This window comes from Saccoglossus kowalevskii, chromosome 14 (genome assembly GCF_978046115.1).
Source record: "Saccoglossus kowalevskii chromosome 14, keSacKowa6.1, whole genome shotgun sequence".
NCBI classification, from domain to species: Eukaryota; Metazoa; Hemichordata; class Enteropneusta; family Harrimaniidae; genus Saccoglossus; species Saccoglossus kowalevskii.
In genome coordinates this window covers 8,179,403-8,191,359 of record NC_140654.1, presented here as the reverse complement: position 1 = coordinate 8,191,359, position 11,957 = coordinate 8,179,403, and the positions used below count along the sequence as shown (strand labels likewise).

The window sequence follows — 11,957 nt, the reverse complement described above, 5'->3', positions numbered from 1 at the left end:
TTGTATATACTGTATTTGCTTTATTAGAAGCACACGTGCTTACTGAAATATAAAGTATAAAGACAAGTCTATGGTCAAAACAAGACATAATTTTAATCAATGATTTTGCATGCCATACAGTATTCCTAGATTCATATTTCATGCCCCCAATACCTTCAACACAAGAAAGTTCTTTGATTTTTGATTGGATATAGATAGAACGTAAAAATACGATCAATCAATCAATCAATCAATCAATCAATCAATCAATACGTAGGTATGGCAATCACTAAATCCATTACACTGTGACACTGTGTCAAATATGACTAACATCATGCATTACCCTTGCTGTTAATGTATACTGCTATTCTTGCCATGTATCTTGCTACACATCGCTTGTATTTTTCATTTCCATGTATATGCAGTCTCGACTTAGCTATTTGAGCGCCAAAATAAATCTTTGTCACAAGTTACACAACTATAAATGTTTGGTTTAAAATAAAAAAAAAATACGTATCAATTTGCAAAATATTGCTCTTAAAATTGTGGCAAGACTAATGATGACGCAAACATTTCACTGCAAGCATATCGAAATGCAATGTTCTGTATACAGCGCCACACAGCATGATTGAGACTCATAAAGCTGTATGCATAAAGCCAGCCGTATTGCATTTTTAATCTGGCTAGGGAGCATATGATGTTTATCGCCTCGGTCTATGTGACGTATGTGTAGTGTGCTACACGCTGTTTGTATTTGATGTCGCCTGCTTGGTTTGGCAGCATAGTTTTCGTCGCAACACTCGATTTACAACACGCATAATGTACGGAGCGTTGTCACTGCCCGAATACTTGACACAGACATTTTTTCATGCTAATAGTTGATTTATATCATATGTTTTCTGCGTGGCTGTAACCGGTAGGAGAAACTCTCGAAGGCTGTCACGGGAACCGAACCGGCGCGGGAAATGTACACGAGGATTTAGTCGTTTTTACTTGGAACAACGCTTCTCAAAATGCATTGGTGTCGATGTTTGTCCACTTACCAACTATCGATAGTGTGCCTGTACTTCTTCAATGTGGTGGGTGCTCAGTTGTACAAAAACGGTAAGATGCGTGCTTTAGTTTGATATCCAAACGTAGCCGAGTTAATTATTAACCGTTTTAATAAGTATCAAACTGTAATACAAAAAACACTTGAACTATAATTTGCATTGAGGATTCTAAATATAGTATTGCAAGAGCGTAATCAATGTTGAATATGCGTTCAATCAATTGTCAGAATCACAGCTTGTCTCGTGCTCGGCCAAATGTTTAACACATACGCATCGTCTTTAACCCGGCTAACGAATCAAATACTTCATACACAGATCATATTTGATACCTCTAGCTGTATTTAAGAAAACATATTGTTAATTTATTATACCATATGACAAGTGCATTAACACCGAAACTTACAACAACTTAGAGCACAATTTTACCCAAATTTATTTTTTAATCAAGCTAATACATCAAGTTCGTTACTTTCAATAAACCGCGTTCTTGAACTTGATGACCTTTTCTGAATGAAACGTCACGCTGATACACTTAAAACCCTTTCTCTGTGAGAATACACACCTAGTGTCTTTATAACTGCACACTTGAATTAAATTTATAAATAAAACTGAGATGTGTTATTTGATATATAAACTCCCGAAAGAGTGTTATTTACACAGACTATGCAATGAACGACAGACAATTTCATTATTATTTCTGTGGATTGAAACAAGCCTTTTCCTTGATTTGAATTATTGAATGTTGTACTCTGAATAAGGTCTCCCTATTCAAACCAGTGAACCACGTGACATTAATTGGTTTCTTTATTCAATATTTGAAAACATGCTATTTATGTTCACTTATTATTGTATTGTCAATTATCAACATTTAACACGACAAAAAGAACCCCATTGAATCAGCACTTCATAAACTCTGTTGAAGGGACAACTCAAAGTTTCACCCAAATCGACTACTGTACTTTGCTGTTTTCAACGGGATGTTGCGATCCTAGTTTTGTGAATTTATCGTCAAATAATTAAGAAGGCAATTGAAATATATGTTGACACGCTATTAAAATGTCAATCTCGATCAGACAAAATGACGCCGCCCACTGTTCCTCGGAAGCGTGGTATGGCTACATTCACAGACTCAGCACGAAAGCAGTATCGAACGTTGACATTTTTTTGAAAACTTGGCCTGGCCTGCGAGCGAAGCCGAGCAGTTATTTTTCTAAAAATAGAACTGACGTAACCAAAGAACGTCGAAGCGGAAATCGAGTTATTAGTTCACGCACGAGTTTGGTGGGTCTCAAGATGGCGCCACGAACGATTCGGTGTTTCGTCGCTGATCAAAATGACTTGACACATTATTTAAAGTAACTATGTTCTGTCCGTTGTCAGAAAACGACTACATGCTCAACACTCGGAAGATGTTTTTGCATCAATGAGCAATTTTTGTTCAGCATAATTTGTGAACAACAAACAAAACGGCGCTGCACATTGACCGGAAGCGCACAATTTTCAAACTCTTAGAGAATATAAATTTCTTCCATTCTCCCCTCTAGCTGCGCTCGATGCAAGCAAATACCTGTATTTGTTTTAGTACTTCTATGCTTTATGCCACACCCCATGTAAAATGTCATATTTATCATGCAAAATACTAAGATCACGCGAGATCCACTGATGACCGCGTTTTTGTGGTCTGGATCACATGATATTTCGTTAAAATTAAAATGACGACAGTTAATTTTTTTCGGTCATTGCTCTCCTCGGGATTACATTGTGTACACTTCGCTATGCAAGAATACATTTCTGTTTATATTTGACTTAATCACTATTTTTGTATGTGAAACGATTTTGAGACAGCTATTGCATATTTAGCCGTGATTCTATTATGATTTAAATCATGGTTGGAATAACCAAAAAGAGTGAAATAAACTAAACAGTATGCTTTAATTAATGTGCGACGTAGGGCAAGGTGAACTGTTTTTGATATTTTAACGGTACCCAATCGAACTGTTACTTTGGGTGGACTATATTGAAGTACAAACAAAGAATATTATTAGTACGATATTGTACTTTATAATCTTGTTACTAACTGAAGCATGGTATCTGATATTATAACAATTTATTATTTCAGGGTAGTTACATATCACTAGAATTAATCTATGTTAATTACTTAACAAGCGAAATATTATCATGAAGACATATAATTAATCGAGTATATGTCTTGGGCCAATGGGAGTCTATCAAAATATGTTTATTAAAACAGTGTATACGAAAATATAAATTGTTGAATAGTGACAAAGCCCTATTATATGAACGTTAGTAGAAACAATTACTTCAAAAGTAGGGATGACAGCTTTTCAAACGGGGGTAATGTGTATTGTATTGTACTTCGAAGACATTAGCTCAATCCGAAGCATGTCTAACGGTTTAAGAAAAATAAAGCAGTTGACAAATTATAACCACAGTCAGCTAGTGTGCGAGTGCAATCAAGTACTTGCGATTAATTTACCTATATCTGCCGCATGCGAGATGCCATCTTGAATACGACTCGAATTTATGAAAAAGATACAAGTTGAGGAAGCTTTTTTTTAGATAATTACAAAATAGGGAAAAAACATTCGCAGCCAAACGATCCGTTGTGGCTAACATTAAGCCAACTGCTAACAAAATGTGAAAACAAAATTAACATTCAATGTATTGACCTAATCAGCGACAGCATTACTTTAAATCTGAGGCTGTTTTTTGTAAATAAAATAACCTTGTTATTTTTTTTTGGAAATGTTGCAGTGTAGTGTTGATATAGGCGGATGAATTGAAAAAAATCATATCTACTTTCGCTATATTAAACATATGACGTTGATCCAAAGTCAGTTATCAATTTACTATTCGCGCTAACCAAATGTATAAGTAGAAGCGCGGTGAATAGGAAGCTATAATATTGAAAATTAGCTGGCTTGAAATATTTCCCCCTTTGACATAAAATACTGTTGTTTATCAAAATAGAATTATCAGAAAAATATCTTTATTTAATTATGTGTATACACATCTTAGGATGTTGTCGTCGCATGAAAATGTCCGATTTGAAAATGATGAATATATCTTGGCGTTAATTACATAATTATCCTATCTGTTAGTTTGTGCATTCCGTAATTACGAAATGTTTAACGTATGTATGTATGCCATATTGTAGGTTAGACGATAATCCCAGCAGGTCGCATTTGAATTTCATTTTAGGGGAATACAACAAGAACGAAAATGACATACAGACATAGCCACAGGCACCTTTTGCATTGTTAAACTTCATGCATATAGCCAGTAGATGATGTTAATGTGAAGCTGCACTTGTTGAATTCTACGCTGGCGAGATATATTGACATATTAGATGCACAGCCAATGCTAATATTTGTATCACCTTTACATTTTTCTCCCTTTTGTGTGTATATTGAACTATGGTATCTCAAGTGTTATATACCCCACCTAGTATAAAAAACAGTCTGACTACGATGAATATATGGCTTTACGGACTAATGTTGGTGATCCTTACCCAATTTCAATACATTTTAAGTGCATTGAACACAAACGGGTATGAAGATTAAAAATTCAATAAAATGCAGCTCTTATGTCAGTTATCTAAAAATGATATATGATTCCAGTTAAAACTAGCAATGTAATACCTAATTTATACATTTGGTACATTCTACCAATGTTAATATTCAATGCATTTGGCAAATAATTTTCATATTTATTCTACGCAAAATATTAGACGTTACTAATAACATGAATCCCATTCTTATGAATATATGATACATCTTATGGTGTATTCATTCTGCATTTCGTTATGAAATAATTATACACGGTGGTACGACACAGTGTCTTATTAGGAAATACACCTGCGCATGCGTCAGATGGCCATAGCGTGTCATTGTTTACACAACAAGCGTCTACCCATGAGACTTTGCGGTTTTAGCGTGTGTTGTTATCGTTGCCAGGGACTCAATTCCCGCGCGTGCGCAGTTGATGACCTCCCGCTTTAAGTATGATAATCAAATGTGTTTTATCACCATGCACTATCAAACTACATTCTCACCGAGAATTGCGTCTTTAAATATCTAAATATTGCACCGATTTTGTTTGATTAAAGTATGCAAATTCAAATGAAATTTGTAATTTTGTTATTAAAATAATGTTTTGACTGCGTTTGCGGAAGAACTATAGTAACGGCTGATACAGTATTGTTGGGATGCTGGGCGACTAATAAACTATACAAGTAACCTGTAGAATGCTGTGTGGGTAATATTTTTATATTGATTTTTGTTGCATTTGCAGCAAATAGTTACCAAACAATGAGAAATCTATAGGATTGGATATACCTCTCAGCTGGCTTCACATGCATAGTTCAAGACTGCCTAACCGGTGCTTATACCAGGATTTAGTTGCAGCACTGTGGTCTGTGGTTACAGCTTCATTTTCCGAGTAATCACAAGAAATTGACATTACAATAGAAAATAAAAGACTGGCACTCCCATACAATTAATAGCAAGTGAAATTCCTGGAATTGAAACATAGATTTTGAAGTCACTGGTGTAGGCATTGAATAACTTCAAGTTGGCATAAAGACAAGGTAGTTTATTTAATCAGTGCTGAACTAGAGGTTGAAATTATAATTAAGTTCGTTGTCATATAATTTCTCCTGAATTCAAATAGAATACACTGGTGAAAGGATGTTTTTGAGGTGTGGTTACATTGTGTATGGAGTGGTAGGGTTGGGTGTCATATAATTTTTTTCATTTTCAACTCTCATGAAATCACACAGAATTTCACTTAATTTATTTTCGATGAAAAGTTTTCAAGCATACGGTGTGAATCAAATTTTCACTGTGCTGTGTCAAGTCTCAATAGAGTATGAGGGAAATGGCATTTTCACTGGAATTTATTTTAGCGGAAAAATGTTCACAGTAAAAGGAAGTATTCCACATTATTACATATACACTGCGGTTTATTTTGATTCGTCCCTGAAATCAAAATCGGTACTTCCACACCCCATATGCAAATGAGGTCTGAGAGCGAATAAAGTAGTCCGTTCAAGAGTAGCGTTTTTCGAAACATAGCAGAAATAAACAATATTTAGAAGTACGATACTTTACGTTTGGGTACATGAATATATTTGCCGAGTGAAATGAAATTTGAACAACAGTAATGGTACTTCTAAGCAGTAACTTATTTTGACTAAAACTAATTTGCATATCACCCATGCAATGATGTTTTTGGTATTTTCACGGTCAATATGCAAATGAACATGGTATTGGCGATTCGCTCCACTTGGATTGCCCTTAAAATCACTTTAATTTTGTGTATCTGTGTGTGTGTGTGTGATTTCTAGTGTTTTCACGTATTAATTCTTCTGTGATTTGTTTGGCTTGGCCGATTTCGCTCAAACTTAGCAGGTAGGTCACACCTTCACCCTAGTTATCAGGAAATGTATCTCCTACAAATTGTGGATACAACACCTCAGACATAGCTCATTTTGCTCAGCTTGAGTGTGGGCACAAAGTTACTATTGGTAAAATCTGAAAACAAATTCTGACCACCGTTTCCATGGAAACAGCCAACAACTGAATGTTTTAATACCTTCACGTCAAATGTATCACACCCTACATTTCTATGATTAAAAAGCATGGACGTAGCTCATTCTAATCCGCTTGAGTGTGGGCAACAATTTACTGAGATTTTTTTTGGCTTGGCTAATTTTGTTTATAATTGACAGGCAGGTCGTACCGTCACTAATTGGCAAAACAATCCCGGTCCACAGCTACCATGGCACAGCCAAAAACTGTTTTTTGAATACTTTCGACCCCAAATTTATTACCTCCCACTAGTCTTGTATTCATGCCTTTTATTTTGGCTACGTTGCACACCGGTAAGAGATCACCGACGCCGACATTGTTACACTGTATCAACGTAATCCCGACGCAACTTTGAACTTTGAATGAACTGTAAATGCTGCCTGCAATCTAAAAAATACTATTGGTTGGAAATAATAAATTTAAGGGATTGTTCAGTTACTCTGGCCTGGGGGGGGGGGGTCGGCAGATTCCATTTTGTCAGCTGTAAATCTCAGTTGACCCACCCCTATCAACAACAAAAAGTGGGCGACCCCCTAACATTATATTTTAAAACATGCTGACCCCCCCGAAAAACAAAGAAACATTAACAGTTTTGGCTCTGACATGATTACAAAATGTATGATGTGCATTGAAAATATCGTGGTTTGCCGTAATTTTTAGTGTTTGCATTTAATAGACCAGTCACCTTAGGAGGGGAGGGGAAGCATAAAGCCAAAAAACGACTACAGAAAAGGCTGCAGGAAGTAGGGAAATCTATGCTAAAGATAGTAAATAAAAACAAAGCTGTGGAGTACTCACTTGATAAACGCCCTTATAAGATAGGAAAAGAGGATTTGAATCTAGGCGGTTTGAAAACTAATTTGGATTTAATATATCTTTCATATCTTATAGACCAGGAAAGCTTTACACCTGAAGCACAGTCTGTGCTTATGAAAACAATTTGATTTTTGTATAAATTTGTGTTGGATTTTGGTATTTTACAGAGCAAACTATGCATATTTAAAAGTTAAAAAAACAAAAAAAAAACTATTTATTCATATACATGAATCCATTTAACTTTTTTGATTTGCTGAACAAAAACTGTCACTGCTCTTTGTACTAATTGCTGTGTTTTTCCGTCTCCAGCTACAATTGGATAAATCCAGTAAATATCTTATACAATGGTGACTTCAGACTTTAAATAAAATAATCTGATATCACATGGACTTGGGATGTGTTCAAAACTTAACTGTATAATTGCATGGGGCTCTGTCGCATTGCATAATCTGTTAGTTATTTGTCAACTTCAACCCCAAAATATTTAGCCTATAACATTTTTTGCATCAACAAATTTATAGGCAATATGGGTAATAGTTATTATCAAGAACACATTTGTACGATTAACTTTTTAATCTATTGTTCTGAAATAAAATTTTAAAAAATATATGCATAAGCGCGTGTGTGAATTGTGAAAAACAGGGTGACCCCCCCCCCCCATTCGCAAAATCAAAATCAGGGTAACCCCCCTACTGATCCACCCCCAGGCCGAAGTAACTGACCAATCCCTAACAACAGCATACGTCCTAGCAATAAAATAAAATGACTTCTAAGGACTGAATGTTTTTTTGCGAACTTTGTATACGGTGCCCGGTTTTAGTTATAAACCGACGTTAGCTTCACGTTCATGTCCTACCATGGCAACAGCCGAAAACATATTGCTAGTTTTTTTTTAGTGGAGTGGATCGCCAACCGGCTTGTTTTCATTGGCAAAATCGTTCAGCAACATGTTTGGCATATTAGCTGTACATCACATGGACTACTACGATTGAGAGAACTTTATGTATGTTGAATGAGTTTTATAAACCCCGAAGGGCTCTTGGAAGATCCACCCGCAGTAAAATTAGCAATTGCCATGGAGGCGCAACCATCAACATCAAAATCGCAGGAGGTTTCTGCTGGCGACGTTACCCAGTTCCAAATAAAGATCACCAACGCCAAATAAGCAACATTTCAACCGGTAATCAAGATTAATTCAATCCACGGCTAACAAGCAACATCACAAGTGAAGTTGTAGCGTGAAGCTCAGCGACTACTGCTGACAACGTAAGTCATGCTTGCATGCCTTCACCATTGTATTCAAACGAATCACGTGGTGTGCCGTTCTCTTTCAAACCCGGGATTCGATCAATAGGGGAGTTTCAGTAAAAAAACACATTGCAAATCATGCAAATTCAACATTTTCAAACCAGTATACTAAAACAGAAATGCTCAGCGATGCAAAAGAAGGATAGATGTTACTTTTCATTATACACATCTCTGTTGATACAATCCCTCACATATTCTATTCCCAGTTATACCTGCGTAAATGGATTAGCCTCTTTTGATGTTGACAATCAGACTAAAATCACGTGACAGGCTGTTAACATTGGCTGTTGCATACACTTTCGCCGGTCTGGAAAATGTGTTTAGTTAGCTCTCATTCAAGTAACAATGCAGATTTCCCAGTGGGAGTGAAACTATTCGACTCTCCCATTAAAAAATAGGGGTGTTTTGAGCAAAAAAACGAATAACCCTGGAGTGCACACAACACACTGAATTTCGGAACAAATCTTGCATTATTTACAGCAGCAGAATACCACAGAAATATCAGACGAAACATGGAAACACTATATATATGTATTTCGGCCTGAACCCTCTCTATTGCAATTCCAGGAATTACCCCCCATATGTGCAACCATTTTCCACCTTGGTACCACCCAATCCTGAAAACAAAATCTTAATACCACGCTGAAGCGTTTGGTAATAAGTATTTCACCGTAAAGTATGTGTGTGAATAGAAATGTTTACAAATCGACCAATTTAATGGGTTGCTAAAATACCCATTGCTCGTTTAACAAGCAAATATATAAACTTGACCAATCCAAACTTTATTTTAAGAATGCTATGAATATAACATACACGACAAGATCGTTTATTACTCTAGTGAGTGGAACGAAAGTAATAGAAATTGAAGAACATAAATAGAACAAAGAACGTATATCGTATGTGATTGTAACCTTTTAACATTGGAATTAGTTTAACATTTAAATAATCTTGACAAGATGGTCATTCAAAGCACAATAGATGTGAATGTACATACTACGTGGTGATAACCCGGGGCCGCGGATCATTGTCAACAACCAAAGCGTAATTGGATGGTTGTGACATATCCTCGTACGGGGAATGACCAATTTGTAGTTATCGTAACGGCATGTCTGGAGGCATTGTCGGATGTAGGATTTATTCACTTAGTTGAACTGACGCCGTTAAATATCATTTTTCTTTGGGTAGAACGAGCTAACATTTTTTTCGTAGAGCTGGTTGTATTTGTGGCTGTATAATCTTCACCTTCGGTCACCAACTTTACATATCCAACTATCAACAGATTAATGATTATTTCACGAATCATGAAGAATTAATGTTAATTAGGCATGACGTTATATAAACCACTGATTGTTTTTGATAATCGGCATAAATGGTTTCACTGTGATAACTCTAGTGTCGTACGATTTGTTTTTCTACGCATACTGTTCGAGAACACGCATGAAATTGTGACGTTTAACGTGAATATGTGACGTTCACGTACAATATCAGCTAGTGATATTGTACGCTAAACGTCACAACTATGAATGCTATGCACCATAATCATGCCATTATTTCTATTATGTTTGTTGTGTTTTCCACTGAAATTTAAAACATTTTTGTGATACGTATTGGCATATAGGTGTGACAATGATGGCAATGACCACAAAGTGAATGTTGAGCTGTGTTGTAAATATTTACCGATTTACTAAAACACACGTCACTAACATAAATATTCCAAAGTAATGACCGAAAAAACAAATCCCACTCATGTAAAAAAATAAAATAGGGCGGAATATATTAACTATAAAATTATTGACAATTTGAATGTTTTTTTTTTCATTTTTTATTACATACACACTCGAATATGATCCAGTCTTTTCAACTATGTTCGTTCGATGAAATATTGAACTTCGTTTGTAAATGAGCTTGCATCTGAAATCAATAACACGAACATGCAAAGCGCATGCGCATTTACGTTTATTATTTTTAAAACTGTATGTAAAACAGCATGATGCAACTCTTGTTAAATTGTGAAACTGTCAAAACAGAACGATATATCGAAGGTCAAAGTTTATCAGTAGCGAAATTCGTAGAGGTTATTTCGATTCCTACCGTCTATATGAGCAAAGAAAACACAGAGACCAGCCGACTTTTATAATTTGCAGAATTGTTGAACATAACAAGTGTTACAAAAATGATAGAACACGACCTACGTTTTGTATTATTGTATTGATCTTGTCCGTAATGGTAACTAAGTGGCGAAGTATAATGGTAATAATGTCTGCTTTTTTCATCATCGTCGTTAACAATTCTCGAGGCACGGATGAGTAATGTTTGTTCAAAATATCACCAACCAATGTATGATTTCAGTGTCAAGTTTGGTCTAGCTGGTTCGTATATTTGTGGAGATATTGATGAAAACTGGGAAAGGAGTTTGTAAAAGATGTCAGTCTCTTAGTGGAAACATGAACGCAACACAATTTGAATCAAATAATAAAAAAAATATATACTAAAAATGTAAGCAATAGGCACCTTGATTTTCATTTTTTAAGGTTTATGAGGGGGGTATGTCTGTCCCTCATCTCGCTATCTCGCTGTTGTTGTGTTATTTTAAAATCTGTGTTTATTGTAGTTGCAATAACTCAATTTCAGTGACTATCCGCTCTCCACACGATCTGTTACTTCGATAGCATAATAACCAGATATTTTTTTCCCTTATGCAGTGTCAATCATTTTTGGCGCCAAAAGTAGACAACTATAATTTTCCTACCAATATCATAGGTTGCATATTTTCCCGTCAAAGTGTGCCTGTATATATCTTCATGCGACTGGCTCGACCGTGTTCATATTTCATACATACATCACACAGAGTTTCACATGTATGTACATTTATTTGATGATCCAATTCAAAATTGTTCGATTGGTGGCCATTTTATTTTCAAAATTTATAACCTCCACAAAACAGTTTTACTGATTTGACAGTAATCCCCCATAATGCACCGTGTTTTAAGGTTTATTGGAGTGCATGCAGTTATTTAGTTTATGAGGGGGCTACTCTAAATCATGAACTGCTCTACAATTGGGTATGATTTCAACCTTTCGGCCCACATTTGCTACTAATCTAAAAGTCCAGTGAATCCCCCGACTCATAATTATACAAAATGTTTGTAATAATTTAACAATTATTTAATTAAACTATGACATACATTTA

The 11,957-nt window shown here is 35.6% G+C and overlaps 1 protein-coding gene across 2 annotated transcripts in view; it reads left to right on the top strand.

Annotated features, from left to right (window-relative positions):
• Positions 1-685: 685 nt before the first annotated feature.
• The window catches only part of LOC100369540 (uncharacterized), a 54,575-nt gene continuing 43,303 nt past the window's right edge, over positions 686-11,957 (top strand). For both annotated transcript variants that reach the window (XM_085507852.1, XM_078013666.2), the window contains exon 1: positions 686-1,083. In XM_085507852.1, the coding sequence (XP_085363978.1) occupies positions 993-1,083 (91 nt within the window). In that variant the 5' untranslated portion in view covers positions 686-992. The remainder of the gene's footprint in view (positions 1,084-11,957) is intronic.